General features: G+C 36.7%; 1 protein-coding gene across 1 annotated transcript; it reads right to left on the bottom strand.

The window, feature by feature from the left end:
• Positions 1–6,709: 6,709 nt before the first annotated feature.
• Positions 6,710–19,906, bottom strand: LOC117291120 (23 kDa integral membrane protein-like). The gene is made up of 10 exons (XM_033772653.1): positions 19,571–19,906; positions 16,115–16,204; positions 15,060–15,108; positions 13,926–13,978; positions 12,828–12,902; positions 11,957–12,025; positions 10,306–10,404; positions 9,646–9,732; positions 8,605–8,674; positions 6,710–7,655 (listed from the first exon to the last, which is right to left on the bottom strand). The coding sequence occupies exons 1-10, from the start codon at positions 19,625–19,627 to the stop codon at positions 7,624–7,626; spliced, it is 681 nt and encodes a 226-aa protein (XP_033628544.1). The 5' UTR covers positions 19,628–19,906; the 3' UTR covers positions 6,710–7,623.
• Positions 19,907–24,038: the final 4,132 nt, after the last annotated feature.

Below are 24,038 nucleotides of genomic sequence, written 5' to 3'. Positions count from 1 at the left end.
ACTCTATCTATGACTGTACATTAATCACCAACTGACATCAAATATTACACCTAATCATCACTGTTTATCGTTCAGGCTACACTCCAACTTCCCTCGAGCTGGGACCAGACTCAAGGCATTGTTTCGCAAATTATATTGTTAAATAAACACAGACAAATTGTGTGTGTTTTTCAAATGTCTGAGTGGAGATGACCAAAAAATTCATAACCATACAAAAGTCACGGGCCATTTATACTGTGGGATGACAACTGGAGCGTAGAGACACAATTAGCTCACTGTATGTGTAGCCAGAAGAAGCAATAACCATCAATTCAGGCATGCAATAAATTACAAAGCTGCGTGGCGAATTGGCAGCTAAAGAAATGATCCCAGGTGTTCCATATTTGCGCAAGTTGTTCATAAATGAATCTTAGAACTTGCAACAAATAAAGAAGTTAGCACTTTTACAAAATTTACCATGAGCATGTAAACTGTTTAAGTTTACTCGATTATTGTTGCGTTTCAACTCCGTGTGGTGAAAATTGAGCTACGTGTACATGCTGACATTGTGGTGTATAATGGTCCTTGCTACTGGGGGTACATGCTGTTTTCATAAGGGTTACCTTAAAGGGAACGTATCCCTTTGGTTTTAAGAACCCTGTTTGATTGTTTTTAAACTAGATATAAATGTACAGATAAAACAATTATAAAACTAATTTAATTTCAAAAGGGGGTAACATTTTTTAGGTATTAACGAAGACCCAGAGCGGTTAAATGTCAATGCAGGACAGTCGCAGGAACAATGATCTGCAACACAAATCAAACATGATGAATAACATTTGAAAGTGCTAAAGAAAAAATAACCTGTTTTCCATTATTGTGTTATATTTACTCTCAGAACATTCGTGTGTATCGTGTGTTGTACAATTTTGACAGTTTTCTTGGAAGAAAATCTTAAAAGTCGCTTTGAATCATGTAATTTGATTATGTTTGCTATTATAAAAACCCAAGTTTAGGCTGTTTACACAATTTTTAATTTTTAATGTCCAGGACCACTTTCTGTGGAATGGGCAAATATGGGAACTGGAATCACAATTTTAGAAGCGTTTCTGTCAGAAACAAATGTGTTTGGATAAAACTGATATCTTTTATAACACCCCTTACCAAACTGCCTTTTCATTGGTTTAGAGTGCCTCACATGATATGTCTTAGTTTTACTAGACGACATCCGTGTGATAGTGCATCGGTTTGCCATGCGCTAGTCCGAAGACTATCACACGGCGTGCAGTACCCAGACGCCCATTGCATGTACGAGGATGATAAATTAATAGTCTGTAACCATTCCGGATTACACGACACTACATGCAACACAGTAAAAGTTTTCGCAATCTGTATTCGCTTTGTCCGTGGATTCAGGTCTGTAACTTAATAGTACAGTATTTAGAAATGTTTGGGGTGTTATAAAACAAACATTGACTGCTTTTTACTCGTGCAATGATTAAAACTATAAATCCCTCGGTGATCCCCGTAGCGATCTATTTCCCCTCGGCTTCGCCTCAGGAAAATAGATCGCTCCCGAAATCACCTCGGGAGTCATAGTTTTAACCATAGCACTCGAAGCAGTCAATATGTATACTATACCACATAAAATCTGAAGTGAAATAATACACAAAAAATATGTACTTTATACATACTATCGTAAGCTTCTTGCTGTACAATCAAGTAAGGTTTATTGCCAAACAATAATTTTAAGAGTGATAATTACCAAACGTAAAAACCTCCTTTTGCATACATTTTGAGTAAACTTGTTTCTCCACTTTGCTTTTCCAGCAGCTACCTTGTTTACATGTATTCCCATTCAAAACAGTGTGACCATAATGAGGCATGCAGGGAAACTACGTAGTCTGGCCCTGTGATGAGAATCTACATTAACGAAAGTGTATTTAACACAGGGTACATGACAATCATGATGGCAGTATCATGAGCAGTGATCGTGAGTTATATCATGGAAGTACCTCCATGGTTACACACTTGTCATACATGGGCAGGTACTCAAGTGTACACTATACCCCAAAATAATTCTGAATCAACGTGTTACCACTTCAGGATGAAGAACAATTAAGTTTGCCACACAAAATAGGCAACTTGTCAATCTCCAAATTGTCATTAAAAAAATGATGAATTGTTTTGTTTTTGTGGGAAATATCTAAACTTGTCATGGCAGGTATTAAAGTGTACCCTGTACCAGAATCAACGTGTTACCACTTCAGGATGAAGAAAAATCAAGTTTGGCACAAAAAGTCGGCAACTCTTCAATTGCCAGAGTTCAATTTGTCACTAAAAAATGATAAATTGCTTTGTTTTTGTGGGCAAAATGTTAATTTATGAGCATACGGTAGAGATTCTGGGGTAGAGTTTCTGCCCGACAAGAGGAAATGTAATGCTTCAGCGGCTTATTCTTCTCATTATGTATTATTGGTTCAACTGTCTTGGTTTATGCACACATCTATGTAGCAGTGTGGCCTTCCTGGTCCTCCAGTTTAATGGCTATTATTTTTCCGGTTCATTGCTAGAGTAATTGGCATGAAGAAAGGGGCTCATTCAAGGAGAGTCAGATTGATTAGGCCGGGGAGGTTGCAGAGACCCCCACTTCTAATTCTTGCTTGTGAAAATGTACAACTGATGCAACTGAAACAAACAGTCTAATTGGATTTAGGTGAAGCTAATGTGCATTATGAAACAAAGAACTTGAGCTCAGCAACCACAAAGCAGTTTCAGTGCAACATGTAAATGTAGGCCTACTACTTCATGTAAACCTCGAGGAAAATACTTCCTCCATGATAAAACGATAGGCACTACATAACATAATGTACAAGTTGCTCTATGGTACATCATGGAGGTAGAAATACCTCCATGGGTACATGTAGTCAACTTGTGGGTACAACCATAGAGGTAGGAAATGCACACACGACTCTTTTTGGAGAAGTATTGGCTCGGAGAAGTTATACTGAAAAGTACCAGTGGGGTCTCGACATTTCAAACAATATTGTACACTGTACATCTTCAGGAGAGTGCATGTTATGAATCACACTATGCAATTCTTCAAACACCACTTATAAATGTATTACAGTTTGGCAAGTACAAAGTGCTTTTTACAAGGAAACTAATACCTACAGATACAAATTATGTGTTCAGTAGCACTTCAACATTTGCTAAAAAGTAGATATTTAATACAGAACCCGTCAAATAATTTAGTAGGGCCTATCAGTCTGTTGAATTACGACTTAAAATAAATCTAGTCACAATTTTCATTTGAATGTCTGTGCCCCTCTTGTGCTCCATGCTTGTTCAACAGTTCTGAAATAGGCACTATGACTATGAGTTGTTACAGTTTGGCAGTTGGAATTCTACTCAGGTCGGTCCTAAAGACAATGTTTATTATGAGCAGACTGCTCCAGACCTCAAAGTAACCCACAGCACCCACAGCAATTGCTGTCGTGCCCTTTGCTTTTGCTGTGGGTGGTGCCCTGTGCAACGTTCCTGTGCCCCTTCAAGAGCGAAGTTCAAAGCCTGTGCCTAATTCTACCTCCATGGCCACAGTAAGACATGTTTTACCTGTTACTCTCAATGGAAGACCTGTGTGAACTGAGATGGTGCACTGTGTTTGATTAGTCCCATATAAGTGTCTGGGTTTCCCAGCACCTTTAAACAGCAGTCCTTGCCTGCATACAAATGTACTGCATACGTACACACTTTTTACAAATTACTATAACTATTTAGCTAGCTACAGACCTTTCTATTCTATGTTATGTAGGCCCCCCTATGTGATCTCCCTTTAGTTAGCACATGTTAGCATAGACCCAGACATGCAAGAGTATCTGGGGCGCTGTGTACTCCTTACTTTTACTTACACACCCACCACACTGCACAGAGCGCCCAAGATACATTACGTCCTAGGTGCACTTCCCTACTACTACATAATCATTACTACTAGTACTAGCTACACTAGGTTATCTTAGCAATGTCATATTAATAACGGTGTCAGGACACTTTGTACCTTTGCCACTTCGTACCCTGGACACTTCCTACCTTTTCAAGGTACGAAGTGACTTTGGACACTTCGTAGACACTTCATACCTTCTTACAAGACACTTCGTACCTTCGTACTAATTCGGGATGTCTGCATCATTTATGATTATTTTGTGCTTTGTGATCGGATGATTATGAAATAAAAGCAAATAAAAAAAACTTTTACTATTTTGATGGGACCAAGGAGCCATTTTGACGATTGCGTGATTGTTTGACTTTAAAATATTTGTAAAAAATATTGGCGAAAGATGTTAATTGTCTTCGGCGGTAATTAATTTCACATTAAAAATGACGTTCACATATAAATTCAAACAAAAATTATAATTCATTATGTTTTAATTATCTCAACGAACATTAAATTATTGAGGAATACACATTTTAATTTAATGAAGGTACGAAGTGACTCAGCTGATGGTCACTTTGTACCCCCGCCCATGGTACGAAGTGACCAATTTGGTTACGGTACTAAGTGTCCCGAAGGTACGAAGTGTCCAGGGTACAAAATGCAAAGGTACGAAGTGTCCGACATCCTTAATACAGTCAGGGGTAGCTCTACCAAACACAGTTCAGAGCATTGACACTATTTTATGGGACTACATTTGACTCTGCACCGACGATGTGCAGCACCATGTACACAAATCCAATGACAGTTGGAAGCAAGCAATAACATGATCATTGATTGAACCATTGAACAGTTTGTGCATAGCGAAACCTCGAATCGAAAGCCAACCAAGGGCAAGGCTCGATCGGTCCGGCTCTCGATACATAAAATAAAATAACACGAATACAAAGGTTGATTTTAGTGCATAATAAACGTCGATTACACTCAAACTTACCTGTGTCACAAGAGGGACCAACGTCTGCTCGATGGATTTCGTTTTTATCTCCAGGTTTTTCGAATCAAACTTGGATGCAGAAGCGCTGTTTATGCGTATTGGTCCAGCAGTCGCCATCTTTTGCTGTCAAATGCATGCGGCTGCATGTGTGTGTGTAGAGCTAAAGCGTGTGTACGCGTACAGTGTGTGTGTGCTGTCAATGCATGCATCCTGCCACTGCTTTTATTTTCCCCCTGGTTTGTGTGTTCAAAAATCAAAGGTGACATTGAAGATATTTATAAACGCGTAGATGGTGCATTTATTTTCGTCTTCTTTTGATGAAGATTTAGAAACTGCACAACAAATGGTTGTCTTATCAGTTAAGTTTCGATGACTCGTGATGAGTATAAAAACAATTTTGGGGGGTTAAGACCATTCTTGTCACAATCAGGAGTTTGTACGAAGTGTACGTCCCAAAGGAAGAGCGTTCAAGAAATCAACTTTCGAACACGCCCCCTTTTGACAGCGGTATTGCCAGGGTAGGTTAAACGGGCTAAAGCATTATCAGTAATGGGTAATCTGGCTGATTTTAAAGATCGCTTTATTTATTTTACTCTTTAAAGACTCTGGACACGTTTGGTAATTATTGTCAAAGACCAGTATTAACACTTGGTGTATCCCAACATAAACAAAATAAAAAACCTGTGACAATTTGGACTCGATTGTCATCGAAGTTGCAATCAAAGAATAATAATTGAAAAATACCATTGTTGCACAGCACAACAGGTGCTTTCAGTCTAGATGCTTTACTAAAAGGCTTCAGCTGAAGTCTTTTATTATTTGAGTGGGAAATTACCGCTTTCTCAAAAACTTTTAGAGTGAGCTGTTTTCTCACAATGTTTTATCATATAAATTCGTATGCTAAAAACTATTTTGATCAGAGTTACCAAATCAACTAAAAAGTAGCACAAATTAAAGTCGCGTACACGCGTACATTTATTGCAGACTAAAATGAGGAACGGTAGTTTCTAGAACCTTGGAGCTATGAAAAGTATAGAACTAACTTGAATCTTAAGGTGTTTGAAAAATGTTGTCGAAACTTTTGTAGATCCCTTAGGGCCTATAGATTATTTCCCAAGAACAAAAAGTAAAAATATTGTTCAAAGACAAAACAAAACGAAAACCGTATCTGAGCTGAATTCATAAGCATGATATTGCCCCACATGGTGTTCGCTGTTGTAAAACTCCGGCTAACCACAATTCAAATGTATGTCACTGACTATCACATAAGACAGAACTAGACTACGGATTGGGAAACCAACCCCCTTACCCCCTCGCAACTTCTGAAACCATGCCCCTAAAACAAACATTGGAGAAACTTGCGGACAGTTGACGTTCACACCTTTTTATTCGTAGCAACACAAACAATTTCAGGGATTTCACAGTGATTTTCTTTAAATAATGGATTTATCAATAATTTATTTTTTTCGTTTGGTGATTGATTGATTTATTTTGTCAGAGTTGGCCCCTACTTTGTTTCGGCGATCGATTAAAGTTTGTGAACCGTTTATAGACACTGGACAGTCTTCTCACTTGGTGTATCTCAACATTGCATAAAATAATAAACATGCGAAAATGATAATAGTTGCGAGTAAATCATGGAAGAAAAAACACCCTTGTTACACGAAGTTGTATGCTTTCAGATGCTTGATTTCGGGACCTCATCATCTTATTATGAGGTCTCGAAATCAAAGTCGTGGAAAATTACTTCTTTCTCAAAAACTACGTTACTTTAGAGGGAGCTGTTTCTCACAATGTTTCATACTATCAACAGCTCTCCATTACTCGTTACCAAGTTAGGTTTTATGCTTACTATTATTTTGAGTAATTACCAATAATAGTGTACGGGAGCTTGCGAAGGATTCCACGGGAAGTTGCTTTTATTCAAATAGTTGCCTGTAAAAGTTTGCAAGTGTGACATTTTGTAGGGTTCAAAATATTGTAGAGCTGTTGTTAGAAACGGCTTACTCTGAAGTAGTGTAGTTTTTATCACTCAAAATGCATCAAACAAGCACACAAAAATGCTACAAGACTTTTCTTCTTTCATTCTCTTGCAAACTCGATGACCAATTTAGCAAAAAATTTCACATGTTTGTTACTTTATGCATACTTTGTTGGGATACACGAAACACTAGTCTTTGACCAAAGTGTCTTTAACAAAATAGGAGTTAGAATATTCGACATCGTGATGATTTTGACAACACTCGAAAACTTTTGGAAGCAACCAACTACATGCACAAGGGACACTTTGACAGCACTGTATGCTGTAACCCAATATGTCCCATTTTGACCCCGAATGAGCACATAATTCCATAATGACCCCGAATGTCAAAGGAAACCATCATCGCAAAACATGAATGATTTTCATAATTTTATCTACTTTATATTATTTTATATTCACAACAGCTTATTTTTCTTCAACACTTTCGCCACTATTTACACAGCATCGCCAAATCACGTCAGTTCAGGCCGTGATACTGTTGCAGTACAATTTTAAAAGTTACTTTGAAAAATACAAGTCACTTTTCAGCACTGGAACCACTTTCATCAACAATCACACGCAAAAACAAAATTTCGAAAGTTGCAGTGTTTTTCACTTCCACATAATACTTCGAAGGCCAAGTTTCAATTCAACATTTCATAAGATATGAAGGCCTCCCTTTTCTTGATGAAGTATCATCTAAGCGTAGCCTCCCCAAGCATTCCTTGCTCCTGAAAGAAAAACGACAATTTTCATGTGATTAGTTATTTAGATCAGAATTGGAAACCATCATAATAACACCAACTATTCGTGAGTATCGAAAGAGGGCGCCATTACAATCGCACACTCTTTCTACAGGCACCACACTTTTAGGTAAAAACTCATGCGCCAAGCTATAATCTTTTGAATGATTAATTCAATTCAATTCAATTCAATTCAATTCAATTCAATTCAATTCAACTAAAAAAAACTTTGATCATCCTTTACAGGCAATTACAACAGTAGATCAGCTCCATAAAAAAAAGATAAATATACAATGTACAATAATTTAAAAATATAAAGATTACATGACAAAATGACAAAGCAGATAGTATGTACAAAATAATGATTGAAACCACAGTAATTATATACAATTGAATACGTTTTTGGAGTCATGCAAATAACTCTATTGTGTAGTTGTAAGAATTGATCACAACCTGTGGGTTCTTTGTTTCAACTTTTGAGGAGATATGATATGTTTTAAGGCCGACTTTGTTGGTCCTATTCTGCTTTGCAATCGGAGGACCTCGTGATTTGCCAGCAAATCGGCTTGCAAAAAAGCACTTTTGGGTGTGGTTTTTCTGGCATAATTAAGAAATGACTTCTAAACGGTTGATCTACCAAAACATTAAAAGAAATATGAAGTTAAGTGGTCTGAAGGCTGAGGGACTTTAAAATCTTGCGTAAATTGTTTTTGTTTATTGTTTACATTTTTAAAACTTTTGTTGTTAAATATTTATAGTAGGCCTTTTCAGCATCATTGGTTGATGTGGGATATTATTTTGTACATTGAGCACCCTTCTTGCTTGAGACTGATATCAAAATAATGATCAAAATCTTAATATAAATATTGATCGATATAAGTATTATAAACCCTGAAATAATAAAACTTATGCAAATGCACAGAGATAAAATACATACCAGGCATGGGGCGCACTTGTGTTGGCTTCTCATGTTTGCCCAAAGCACAAGCAGCAATTATGCTGATAACCTGGGAGGATTGGGTTCAAAACCAAAGTATTATCACTACATGTAGTAAAGGCAGTGGACACTATTGGTAGTTACTCAAAATAATTATTAGCAGAAAACCTTTCTCGGTGACGAGTAATGGGGTCATGTTGATGGTATAAAACATTGTGAGAAACGGCTTCCTCTGAAGTGACACAGTTTTCGAGAAAGAAGTAATTTTCCACGAATTTGATTTCGAGACCTCAGATTTAGAACTTGAGGTCTCGAAAGCAACCATCTAAACGCACAAAACTTCATCTGACAAGGGTGTTTTTTTCTTTCAATATTATCTCGCAAGTTCGATGACCGATTGAGTTCAATTTTTTTTTTTTTTTAATGCAAATGTTGAGATACATCAACTGTGAAGGATAGTGTCTACTAAAAAGTTCTTTACTACGAATGCCCAGAGGTGACATGGTGTGATTTCGGTTTGTTATGTCTTTTGAAGTAAGAAGACAAGAGAAAGGGACATTATTTTATAATTAAATTAAATAACCCTTCCTGGGCTCTGGACACTATTGGTATAACTTTAAATAATTAAAACGCCTTTTTTTTCAGGCATCTGAAAGCACACAAATTTGTGCAAAAAGAAGGATGTTTTCATTTCATTATTCCCTTGCAACTTCGAGGACCAATTGCGTCAAAAGTTTCACAAACTTGTTATTTTTGGCATAATGTTGAGATACACCAAGTGAGAATACTGGTCTTTGACAATGTTTACAAAAGGTGTACAGTGCCGAAACATTCACGGATGGAGTCATGCTAAATTTTGTTTCGGGAATCCACATTTTTGTTGTATGATCTGAGATGGGTTTTGTGGTGGTGTTCACCACCACCCCTCAGTATTTCTGAAAAATATTTATTGACACAAGAAAAACGAATGAGGTTGATGAACAGCAAGTGGCAAGTTCCAAATCGGATGTTAGCCCAATTGTAATCGAGTTAAGACTTTACCTGAAGGAGCACAATACCGCCCCCTATTGACGCAGAGATGATAATGTTTCCCGAAATGAATTCTTTCAGTTTGTCATAGCAACCAACCTTGAAATAGAACAAACGAAACATAAAGTTGTAAACCGACAAACCTAATATCTATGTTATCTTACGGCAACACTATTCAAAAATAAGAGTTATTCTGGTGTACAAAAATATGGCGCAAATTACTCTTATCATCAGGCTTTAAGAAATAATAATTGTACACAAAAATAGGCTGTGAATAGAAGAACAGTCGTTTTTAAAGATGCAATCTTTGTAAAGACAAAGCTGGCAAAAAAAGTACATACTCCATACAAACAGTAAACTTTGTTATGTTGTTTTTACTTAGACACGATCACCTAAGGTTTATGGTTGGTATGTCATGTTTGCTAAGTCAGGACGAAAATGAACTTTCTTTAAAAAAAACAATGTATCAATTCAATGTATCAATTGAACTAACTAATTAATTAATTGTCTTGAAAATGTGAAAGTATATAGTCTGTTTTGATTACTAGTCTCCCAATCTCGTTTGAAGTTTCGAGTTTTTCTAATTGTGTTACTGCGATATTCACAAAATGATATTCATGAAATCTAAAAAGAACAAACTAATTTTTGACTGGCATTAATAGCGTTATTTACCTGGAAAGTTTCGCCTGTGTTTGGGTCGGAGCAAGTTGCTGGTGGCATGACGACGGTGTTGCTTTGGTTACCAGGAGTACTTAAACCACAACAAGCGAACTGAAACGAATTTCAAACGGACACAAAAATTGTTACTCATTTTAAAGGGAAGGTACACGTTTTGTAGTTATTCAGAACAAATATTAACTTGAAAACTGACTTGGTAACGAGCATTGGAGAGCTGTTTGTAGTATAAAACAACTCCCTCTGAAGTAACGTAGTTTTTGAGAAAGAGATAATTTCTCAGTAAAATAATAAAAGACTTCTAGCTAGAAGTCTTTTATTCCTATCTGAAAGCACACAAATTCATCCAACAAGGGTGTTTTTTCTTTCATCATTTTCTCCCAACTTCGACGACCGATTGAGTCAAAATTTCCACAGGCTTGTTATTTTATGCTTATGATGGGATACACCAAGTGAGGAGACTGGTCTTTGACAATTCCCAAACGTGTACCTTCCCTTTAAACAAGACATATGGAGCGATATTGTCTTTTTTTTATTGGTTTCCCGATATCAAAATATTCTCTCAATAATTACTCTGGAGGAAGACTCATAATAAAACATTTTTAAAACAAAAAAGTGCAGACCCTTTACCGTTTAAAGAATAATGTTACATTTATTAGTTTAATCTTTCCGTGATGATGGGTGAATTCACAATTCGTTTTGAATTCATACTCTAACCGGACTTCAATATTTAGGCAAAATAACAAAAAATACCAGTTGATCGTCCGGATTTTTCAAAAAAGAGGAGGATGAGGGCCTTACTATGGCGGCCACTAAGTATTTCAAATCAAACAGGCCACCAATTCTTCAGTTTGAATCAACCGCAAACTTATTTATACATATTTAGTTGCAAGAGGACCTGTGTTAACACTACCACTACCAGGGTCGGATAATACTAAAAAGATTTACTGGTAGGCATTCACTAATATTGTTTTATGAAACAGACGGTTACAAGTGTTTTTTTGTGTGTGTTTTTTTACAAAAATCGAAAAATAGTAAAAAAAAAAAAGGATGCGGCCCCAAAAAAGGATTCGGGCGGGGACGATCAACTGGTATTTTATTTTTGGCCTTATTTGAATAATCCATTGCAGCATGGGCTCAAAACATTAAAACATGGGCTCAAAGTTTGTTTAGATGACTAAGCATGGTTTCTGACTGGCACCCTACACGAAGGTATTAACCAGTAGGACTAGATAGCTCAGTTGGTAATTCAGAGGTCGTTGGTTCAAATCCAGTTTAAAGCAAATTTGCTTGTTGAACCCCAAATCATCAAAGACAAACAATATCGTAAGAAAAGAAAACAAAAAACAGAAATAAATAGCGAAGTATTTACATACAGTGGGGTGCGTTCGATTAGCTTCCCTGGGTCGACCCCGGTCTGCCCTCGGTACGTTCAAACAGCTTTGACGTCATTCTAGGGGCTCACCCGGGTCAGCCCCCAGTGCCCTGCTTGTGGAGTAGGACATTTGGGGCTGGCCCCAGGTAGCCTACATGACGTCACCACGAAAGGGTGAGTGATCGTTCGATTAGCTCTTGTAAGGGGCTCACCCAAATGAAAGGCATTTGTCGTGCACTTCGTGACAAAACATCAAAAAATAGGAAAACAAACCTGTTGTTGAAGTGTATTCCTACTAGTGTCATCCAAGTTGTTCCATCCAAGGTGAAGAAAAGACAGAAGCTGCACAGGGCAGAATACAATTACAATCAGTGTTTAAAGGCAGTGGACACTATTGGTAATTACTCAAAACAATTATCAGCACAAAACCTTTCTTGATTACGAGTAATGGGGAGTGGTTGATAGTATATAAAACATTGTGAGAAACAGCTCCCTCTGACGTGACGTAGTTCTCGAGAAAGAAGTATAATTTTCCACGAATTCGATTTCGAGACCTCAGATTTAGAACTTGAGGTCTCGAAATCAACCATCTAAACGCACACAACTTCGTGTGACAAGGTGTTTTTTTTTCACTATTATCTCGCAACTGCGATGACCGATTAAGCTCAAATTTTCACATGTTTGTTATTTTTATGCATATGTTGAGATACACCAACTGTGAAGGCTATTCTTTGACAATATTACCAATAGTGTCACTGCCTTAAAAAAACCCGTTATAATTCAAGATTAAATATTATTAACTCTGCATGAATTGAAATTCAAATTCAAAGCAATATTTATTTCAACATATCATCATCAAAAAGTACAGTCAATAGAAACAGAGGCAAGTTCCAAGATGCGGGGCTTGTCAAAGAGCAGCCAACGAAACAAAAACACTTTCAAAAAGCATGTTTCAACTTCCCCCGCTTTTATTTAAATTTGCAGTTACATCAAATTGAAAACCTCACAACAAAATTGTCTAATATCGCCAGGTGTCTTTTTATTTTGACCCACACTTTAATGCATAAATCTATACATAAAGTGTATGAGCTTATTTATAAACAAAATATATCAAGAAATGGAAGCGATCGTCAACTTTACTCACCTTTTCCTCCATTTGCCAGATGAGCACAGCTCCACCCACCTCCAACAGGGCAACAACAATGACCAAACATGCGTACTATATAATCATAAACATAAAAATAAATTCATATTTTTATTTCCTTTCCAACAGCCAATATGTCTTTTAAATACATAGGACACTATTGGTAATTTTCAAAAACCAGTCTTCTCACTTGGTGTATCTCAACATATGCATAAAATAACAAACCTTTGAAAATTTCAACTGAATTGGTCGTCGAAGTTGCGAGATAATAGTGAAAGAAAAAACCTTGTCACACGAAGTTGTGTGCTTTCAAATGCTTGATGAGACCTCAAAATCTTATTATGAGGTCTCGAAATCACAATCGTGGAAAATTACTTCTTTCTCGAAAACTACATTACTTCAGAGGGAGCCGTTTGTCACAATGTTTTATACTATCAACAACTCTCCATTTCTTGTTACCAAGTAAGTTTGTATGCCAACAATTATTTTGAGTAATTATCAATAGACTATAAGTGTCCACTGCCTTTTAACCAACAGTTATATTGCCATTAATTTTTAAAGGCAGTGGGGACACTATTGGTAATTACTCAAAATAATTATTGGCATAAAACCTTACTTGGTGACGAGTAATGGGGGAGAGGTTGATGATATAAAACATTGTGAGAAACAGCTCCCTCTGAAGTGACATAGTTTAATGTAGTTTTCGAGAAAGAAGTAATTTTCCACGAATTTGATTTCGAGACCTCAGATTTAGAATTTGAGGTCTCAAAATCAACCATCTAGACGCACACAACTTCGTGTGGATGTGACAAGGGTATTTTTTCTTTCATTCTCGCAACTTCGACGACCAATTGAGCTCGTTATTTTATGCATATTTTGAGACACCCCAAGTGAGAAGACTGGTCTTTGACAATTATCAATAGTCTCCAGTGTCTTTAAGAAAGATTACCAGACGTTTAATTCTCCTACACAGCAAATATCTCTCAGTATTTCAGTGTGACAAAAATTGAATCGTTCACAAATGGAAATAAAACATACATCACAAAAGGAAAAAAATTACCCCTCCCCAAATGCTAATCTACAACATAGTGAACTTACCGTCTTTAAAAGACAAGTATTCTCCTTGAACGCACCAAGGCAGCCCAGGAATCCTGAAAAAAAATATCGGTAGCATTATGAATATCGTATTATGACTATTTTTATTTGGGATTTGAGGCATTGCATTGATTTCTTTGGTTTATACTTCACTACCGAATTCCGAAAATCCACTCCGCGGGAGTAATAAAGGGACGACAGTTAAAGGAACTAAATCTACGTGGCAAGTAGATAAACACACGGTGTTTACCGCAAACCAATTGTATGATTATTATTTTTAATATGAAGAATGGTTTATGGTTATGAAATTGAAAGTCATGATCTGTCTTTTGAGCTTCGTGTGATGATAAATTAACTAAGTACCGACGACGTCACAGTTTGTTGACCACTTTATATAGTGAGAAACCATTGTGTTTCTGCACAACTGTCGGAATGCATTAGCCTACCCAGTCATTACACTTTTAAGCGATGCAGTTAATCAGAACACACATTGTTCCGTTTATACCTTTAGTGAGAAACCATTGTGTTTCTGCACAACTGTCGGAATGCATTAGCCTACCCAGTCATTACACTTTTAAGCGATGCAGTTAACAAACCATGACGTCAACAGTACACTCAGGGTTTTATAGTCGAACCAATGATATGATTCGAATCGGTTTCAATTGCATTTATTTCATCACATTCTACAACAATAAAAAAGTTCACTTCTAAAACACTCAAATTGAACATTAAAAAGACTATTATCTATACCATCCGCCCGGGTATGGTTAAAAAGCAGGACAGCTCTTTTCAGAACTGAGAAGTCTCCCGAACACTCGAACATCTACTCCGCGGTAGTAGAATAAAGAAAGACAGTTCTCTAAGAACAAACTCTACCTGGCAAGTAGATACATATAGGTGTTACCGCAAACCAAATAATATTGATACCCCATGCCTCAAATCCTAAGACTATTATAGTTATAAATGTTACATATGCAATACTATGAGACGAAGGCCTATAGCTTTCTAGAAAGTCGCCATCCAGATAAATTATATGCAATTTATTTTTGTCAAGGTACTTTGACTGAATAAAATACAAAGATGACACATTTATTATTTGTTTGCAATTAAAAGTAAAAGCTGCATTTTATACTTTACCAATAACGAACAGGATCACGCCCAACGCAATGGCAACATAACAGATAACCTGTCAGAGAAAGTGAGTGAATAAGTCAACAAATTACATCAACTTTGTTTAGTTATTATAAAACATATTTCATATAACCATTGTCTATGACACTTGTTTTTGAATGAGCACCTTAATGGGAAAACAAGGAAGGGACGACACTTTTTTTATATTTTTTTAATTTTTTTTATTTGCAATGCTCAAGTTTACACAAACATGAAACAATACAACAGGGACGACACTTGGTTCAATCGAGGATTGTCCGTAAGAGCCGAAATTAAAGGAACACGTTGCCTTGGATCGGACGAGTTGGTCTATAAAAAGCGTTTGTAACAGTTTTTTATAAAATGCATTGGTTGGAAAGATGTCTTAAAAGTAGAATACAATGATCCACACAAATTTGCCTCAAAATTGCGTGGTTTTCCTTTTACTGTGCGAACTAACACGGTCGGCATTGACTCCCATAAATGGCCGACCGTGTTAGTGGGAGTCAAACATTTGACTTCCATAAATGGCAGACCGTGTTAGTCGACGAGGTAAAAGGAACACCGTGCAGTTTGAAGGCATGTTGGTGTGGATCATTGTATTCTACTTTTACAACATCTTTCTACCCATATGCATTTTATAACAAACGGTTACAAACGCTTTTCAAAGACCAACTCGACCGATCCAAGGCAATGTGTTCCTTTAAGGCGAAAAACCAGCGATAGTGTTCATATCACTCAGTGACGCCCAAGCGCTCCAACGTACAGTATTTTCCTGTAAGCTATTGTGAAGCTTGAAGTCGGATACAAATGCCTTTACAGCCAATCAAACCAGGAACACCGGGGCGAACCGGTAAGTACACATGATAAGTACAGACGGGCTCTTTTACGTGCTTTGCACAACCCACTAGACCAACGGTTTTACGTCCCATTCGAAGGACGCAGCATGCAGTCTTAACCAGAATGTTAACCATACATTGTATATTATATTATAATCTATTTGAGATAGAGGATGTTTGATAGGAATTGGATTAGGTCTTTACCTGCGACCCTTGTAGTATCTGTAAGAAGATTGGAACTTCTGGGGCCAGTAAGATGTAAGAGCTGAATGCGACCAACGCTATACCAATCAGCTTCAGGGAGAAAAACAAACAATAAGAAAACAATTATAACGGATTTACAAAGCGCGCATTCTAAAATACATTACTCGCGGTGTTTTGACAATAGATGAAATATATGTATAATGTTTTCCGATCAAATTCCCGGTTTGATACGGACAGTTCTGTAAAGCTTAAGCCTTTATATTTTCTTATCGTCATCGATTAACTTTTTTTTAACAGTTTATTTAGTTTCCAGTTTGTGCTTTGTGTTTACAGATTCTATAATTATTCTATATAACTGTTCTATCATAGAGGGTATTTTGGGTGTTTTTGTTTGCCTCCTTGCATGTGAGTGGTGTTGATCCGGCCCTCACATTATTACAGTTGGTTGTGTAAATTTATTTTACCTTTATGTTTTGTTTTGCTTTTTATTCACCGAATAACTATTTACTTATTTTTTAATTTTTTAAAAAAATTTTTACCAACTGTTTGTGTATGTTTAATGGCCAAATAAAAAAATAAGAACGGTTGTCTGAGCTTTTAAAAAGTTTTGGTTCAACCAAATTAATTGTTATTGTGCGTAACTGTACAGGATTTACTCAAAAGGAATATGCAACATTATTGTTTGGTGGAAAACATCATCTAAAGTGAATTATAGGCAGTGGACACTATTGGTAATTACTCAAAATAATTGTAAGCATAAAACCTTACTTGGGGAGAGGTTGATAGTATAAAACATTGTGAGAAACGGCTCCCTCTGAAGTGACGTAGTTTTTGAGAAACAAGTAATTGTCCACGAATTTGATTTCGAGACCTCAGATTTAGAACTTGAGGTCTCGAAATCAAGTATCTGATAGCACACAACTTCGTGTGACAAGGTGTTTTTTCTTTCATTGTTATCTCGCAACTTCGACGACCAATTGAGCTTCAATTTTCACAGGTTAGTTATTTTATGCATATGTCGAGATACACCAAGTGAGAAGACTGGTCTTTGACAATTACCAATAGTGTCCAGGGTCTTTAAAGTATAGTTTCATATTGCTGGTTATACTATTGGAAACACTATACTACAACGAGTAGACAAACTTCTGAATATTGGGCCATATCGCCCAAACAATAAGTTATGTCAAAATCACGATTGGGACGAGGGTTAGACCGGTTGGCACCCCTGGGGGAAAAGGTTGAATGCAGAGAGATTGGTGACTTCAGAGTGTGGAGGCATGTTGTCATGTTGCCAGAGTTGAAGAATTGAAGATAGGCGCAACATTCTACTTTATGTAAAAAAAAAAAAACTTACTAAAAGTGAATCATTGAAAATGGTAAATGTCTGCCATGGATTCACGACTGTTTGTTGATTCATATCAAACTAAAGATATGTAATATGATGCGTTTAAAATTTCAACAAAATGGTTCTGATTTCTTATTTATCGTTCCTGAAAGTTTTATACACATCTCGACCGAAAAGCAATATATAATGTTGATTCTCTCTTCGGCATCTACATGTGACAACACAATAGAGCATAGCTATATGGACAACACCCATGGCATTTTAGGACCCCTCCCATGTATGTACGTCATTTATCATTTAGGAGTAATTATTTACAGCTATTAACATACGTTTGAATGTCTTTAAAGTGTTGACTGTTCATGGTAATTGGGTGAACCCGGATACGCCATACGAGAAAATCTGACTGCCAGATTCGTTTAAATTATCACCCTTTGGCCCTTCACAGTAACTTCGATCATTCAGTGCTTTCTTATTATGGATGATTTATTCTGTTGAGCCGTCCCATGCCGCGTTCCTTTTACGTGAGGGTTAAAACCCAAGACAGTTGAACAAAAACTTAGCGACGGAGAAACGAGAATCACTATAATCTTTTTAAAGTTACAGGGTGGATTTCAAGAAGAAAAGACTATATAGTTAGGGTGATCTACATATCATAACTTTAGGACTTGTCTGAAGTTTCATACTAGTCATAAGTTAGGACTTTCTTCGTGAAATCGACCCCTAGATACTTTTGGTTATTGCCAAAGACAATGTGCATAAAATAACAAATCTGTGAAAATTTGGGCCGAATTGGTCATCGAAGTTGCAAGAAAATAATGACACAAACAAACACAAATATTATGTTTGCTTTCAGGTGCCAATATAATACTATTCAGGCCTTACTCATTTTTTTATAACAAAAATGGGAAAGTATCAACTTTTTTTTCTGTTCTGTGTTTGTGTTTTTCCTTTCAATATTTGTAAATAAAATCCTAAACTGTGAAGTAAATTGAGATTGTACTTTTTAATTTCCAATATAAAAACGCCTCAAACATTCCAAGAGGAATATAACTAACTTTTTGTTCGAGCTTATAATTTAAGAGCATTTTTGAGGTTTTATCTACGGTTATTTGACACGAGGAATAATAATAACAACACTAATAACAGTACAGCGAATGTTGATACAATGTATGAAGAAATTGAGCTATTTCAGATCCGACAATCGTCTGGCTGTGTTTAGAAACAAAACTTCGATTGGTTATTGCATGTTGTCGTCATGTATTGGATGATGTCTATTTTCAATTAAAGCAAATCCAGTAGGAATTCATTTGTGAAGACGGTGCAGATACCACAAAATTACAATTACGCCATTGGGAAAACTAATACATGTAAATCAACATTTAAAGACAGTGGACACTATTGGTAATTGTCAACGACTAGCCTTCACAGTTAGTATATCTCAACATATGCATAAAATAACAAACCTGTGAAAAATTTGAGCTCAATCGGTCATCGAACTTCCGAGATAATAATGAAAGAAAAAACACCCTTGTCACACGAAGTTGTGTGCGTTTAGATGGTTGATTTCGAAACCTCAAGTTTTAAATCTGAGGTCTCGAAATCAAATTCGTGGAAAATTACTTCTTTCTCGAAAACTATGGCACTTAAGAGGGAGTCAGTTCTCACAATGTTTTATACCATCAACCTCTCCCTATTACTCGTCACAAAGAAAGGTTTTATGCCAATAATTATTTTGAGTAATTACCAATAGTGTCCACTGCCTTTAATGTATTATTGGTTACCTTCACGGGATTTAACAAGAAGAAACAAATATCTAACAGAACATACAAGCAGTTAACGGGTTCTTTTACATGTTGCAAACAAAAACAACGCAAACTGTCGGTCACTCTGTTCAGACTTTTTAAATCTTTTTAAAGACATTTAATAACACAGAAATCGTTTTTTGGGTTCAAAATCGCGCGAGAGCCAGTAATGAAATTTGTACAACACACTTGTTAAAAAAGACGTTATTAATTGAGTAGTTTCTTGAAAACATGAACGAATGAACAGAAAATTACGTTGAAATATATATTAGTTATTTGTTCATTATAAAAATGAAAAGAACAACATACCCAGAAAATTAAGTTCTCAATAAACAGGAGGACCCTGAAGCAACCACCGAGACCCATCTTCAGTCAGCGGGTGAAACAATGCGATAGACGGCAGCTATACCTCGGTGTCTCTTGCCTCCTACTCGAACTGCAACCTGTATATCACGCAGAAAATTCACTATGCGTATAGTTGGTGTGTTTTTCGGACAGACGGGTTAACTTGTACGTGAACTCTCATAACAAAAGTTTCTGGTTTTTAATTCACTGAACACACGCAGAAAATAATCGCGAACCTATGATCCCTTGTGCTTCTGACAAAAAAAAAGGCCACAGCAGGAGAACATTTCTAGTGTCTGAATTCACTTCGCTAAATTCTGTGAATAGCTCGGTTCCTTTTCAACATGCACGTATAGTTCCTGCGTTGGGGGTATAAACGTTTCCATGGTTGCAGTTAGGAAATATAATTAAATAGATATAATAACAGTTAGTGTGGTCCCTCGAGAGAACAGGTGTTTGTTTGTAAGATAGAATTGCAAGGCTGAATTGAAAGAAACAGCAGAGCAATTTCTAAAAGATCATTTTGGCTATGGACGGCCATTGTTTCTGTGTTGTCTGTGGGTTAGATGTGCTGTCTATGGGTCAGATGGTTAACTTTCAAATTCTAGAAATGAAATTACATGGCTGGATTGTAAAGAAACAACAGAGCATCGTTTCTATAAAACCGTTCTAGAATTGCAAGGCAGAATTATTTTCAAGAAACAGCAGAGAGATTTCTAAAAGATCATTTTGGCTATGGAAGGCTTTTGTTGGGTCAGCTGGTTAGCTTTAAAATTCTAGAATTGCATGGCTGAAAAAGAAACAGCAGAGGAATTTCTAAAACATCATTTTGTTTCTGTGCTGTCTGTGGGTTCGCTGGCTAACTTTGTAATTCAATAAATGAATTGCTAGAAATGAATTGCATGGCTAAATAATTGTGAAGAAACAGCATAGCATCATTTACAAAACAGTTCTAGAATTGCAAGGTAGAATGGTGAGAAATTTCTAGAAGATTATTTTGGCTATGGATGACTATATTGCTATTCTGTGGCTGAGGTCGTTAGCTTTGAAATTATAGAATTGCATGGCTGAATTTGTAAAGAAACAGCAGGGTAATTTCTAAAAGATCATTTTTGGCTATATGGATGACTTTTGTAATTCTGTGGCTCAGATCGTGGTGAATAGTGTTACATAAAGCGTTTGAATACACATTTTTAAACCTAGACTAAATCTACCACACACTTACGTTTGTAATTCAGCTCAAATCAGAAGACTTTCAAATAGTTTTCCCAAGCTTTATGCTTTTCATGTAGCATTCGATGAATTATAATTTCGATTGTAAGTTTTTGTTGGGGTTCTTTTTGTGTAGATCTCTGCGCGTTTGGGAGACCCAATGCATTAAACGCGCAACATTCTGGTACGCTGAGGTCACGCGCACAATTTTATCCAACCTCGTTCCCAGGGGTTATCGATCTCGCCGCGCCATTTTTTTCCTTGCCAGTGACGTCACACTTTGAGGCTCGTGAATTTCACAAAATCCTGCGTTTAGCCTTTATCCGTCAATCCCTTCTAAATGTACCTTTGACCTCGCGGTCCTTTCACACGGAGACTCGCAGTCAAATCATATGTACTTGTTTACATAAGAACAATGCATAAAGAACATTGCACATTGTATGTATACGTGTACCTACATGACATACATACGACAAACATCAGCTTGGCATAATCAAAACACAAATATTGTGAGGGCGCTGTTTGACTTGAGATTATGACGTAATATTCTATGTCAATTGGTTCCTTATAATAGATAAAGAAAAGAATGACACTTTAAAAGTGTTCATGTAAACAATTCAATGGAAAATCCAGAAAGACACTAAATTAATGTGCAAAAAGCTCATGACAGACGACAAGCCAACAGCCTGCCAGTCAACAAATTAATGTTTTCCTTAAAGGGAAGGTACACCTTTGGTTGTTGTCAAAAACCAGTCTTCTCACTGGGTGTATCCCAACATAGGCATAAAATAAAAAGCCAGTGAAAATTTGAGCTAAATTGGTCATCGAAGTTTTGAGAAAATGATGAGAGAAAAAACACCCTTGTTGGACGAATTTGTGTGCTTTTAGATCGGGAATAAAAGACTTCTGGCTATCTAGAAGTCTTTTATTATTTAAGTGAGAAATTACCTCTTTCTCAAAATCTATCCTACTTCAGAGGGAGCCGTTTCTCATAAAGTTTTATACTATCAACAGCTCTCCAATGCTTGTTACCAAGTCAGTCTTTAAGTTAACATTTGTGTTGAGTAATTACCAAACGTGTACCTTCCCTTTAATTGATATAATTCCAAGCTTAGGGTTTGTGGTAATCCCTTGTGTGTATCTAATTGCCATGGCAGGTAGAGTTGTTCTTAGAGAACTGTCTTGCTATGTTATACTAACGCAGAGTAGTATTTATCGGGTTGTTCGGGTTCTCAGTTCTGAAAAGAGATGTCCTGCTTGTTGTACTACCCGAGCGGAAGGTACAGAAAATTGGCTGGGACTACCTTTATCGCTTACATGATCTTTCTTAAAGCCATTATACACTTTCGGTAAACAGTATTGCCCAAGTCCAGCACTTAGTGTATCACAACTTATAATTTTTAATTATATTTTTCCTTTTTCTAAAGAATTCTTCTGGTGGGTGGAATTAGAATTTTTGTTTATGTGTGGTTTCAACTTCCATTGTGAAAAAGACCCAATAGCGGGGATTCGCGTACACATTATCATTATTCACAAAAGATCGTGCTTCTCGTTTAGATTAGACGACTGAAAACAGCGAGTTCAATTACGTTGATTAATGGCCCCACGTTTCCACCCCATCCCAACAGAGTCTTTCTCGAAAACAAAGTTCGTCTGTACTTTTTGTTTAGGTGAAAGAGTTGGGTGGGAGGGGGTGTCTTAGCCCCAAAATAGACGTAAACCGAAATGTTATATTGATCAATACGATTTTGAAAGAATAGCATTATTGTGTGCGTTTCAATTGCCAAATAAAACAATAACACAAGAACCGCTGGTAAAGAGACTTTTCATTTTTTAACGATAAAGTAGCGTTGATGAAGAAGACTTCTGCTTATATCCACATGACTTTGTACTGCACTTTGGCAGAAGAAATTTGTACACACAGTTTGTCGTCGATGGGGGGGGGGGTGACAGAATATTTCTACCATTTCTGTACAATCCAATTAACTAGGCAAACGAGGCGCTGTCTTGTAGTTTGAAGATTGTGACGCATGTGTTGGGGAGTCACATAATATCTGCATTGATGATGTATTTGTATCAGTCATGGTTTATTAAAACACCTTCGGCTAGCTGGATGCTAGGAAATGAAACAACATCTGGAGCACGTCACGCATAGTTTGTTTGTTTGTTTATTAATTTCCACTCAAGTTAACAATATCACAAAACATTGGCTTTGAAGAAAATAAGACATATTGAGCGGAGGGCCGTCTAGAAGCCCAAAGGGCTTGTATCGATGACCCTATGTAATAGACCTTCATCACGCTGTCATCATCTTGGTCATGTTCCCTGTTTCCACAACAGTAATGAATGCTAACATTTATTGCGCAAACATGGCACCAGACTATTATTTCGTCCAGCCTCAGTTTGGTTGAATGGAGTAAAATCAAGATGGCCACATCGTGATAGTGAAATATTACAGACGCGGTTGCGCGTCTGCTTAGTGCACAACTCAATGGCTTTTGCCAGAACCAATACGCCTTTCTTAATATTTATGCATGAGGTACGTCACAATGCTAATCCAAAACGAGGCAATGGGAGTGAAAGGATTTTATTTATTCTGTGAAAGGTAGCAATTGTTTACGTCACGTAGTCCAGTCGCTTTCTGATGAAATTAACCTGCTGCCTTTTCCCATTACGGTAGGCCTAACATATTTTATTTCCTACAATATGCCAATAGCTTCTTCTTCAATGTAAACAGTATTTAGTTTGGGGGGTACTCTATTTAATTGAAGAGGAGTTATATATTCGTACGGGTCCATAAATTAAAAGCAGTTGTTTATACATCATCATAAATTGTGTTTACCGAGCTAAGCTCCGGTGATCTACATTATACAATTTACTCTAAGTGACGCATTCACGAATCTAATGGGATGAATTATTGTATAGCTGCAATAAGCAATTGGAAGCTACCTATGTTACAAAGTATACATACAACTCACTACATGCAGTATCGATACCACTTTGCGTATTAAAATATGGAAGTGGCGTCATGCTAAAAAAAACCTGTTAGCCTATATAATAATTCTACAAGTCAACTTAAGGTTGTCTTTGCAAGATAAATATTCAGAGTTTAAATCACGTGTAGTAAGTTTTTTATGTTGATATCCAGGAAAGTGTGGTGATGGCACTTCATATTATGGCCCTTTTCGAAACCCCGGTTTCGGCTTTGGATTCGGGATCA

This window comes from Asterias rubens, chromosome 6, assembly GCF_902459465.1.
Source record: "Asterias rubens chromosome 6, eAstRub1.3, whole genome shotgun sequence".
Taxonomy (NCBI): domain Eukaryota; kingdom Metazoa; phylum Echinodermata; class Asteroidea; order Forcipulatida; family Asteriidae; genus Asterias; species Asterias rubens.
This window is presented reverse-complemented; position numbering and strand designations above follow the sequence as displayed.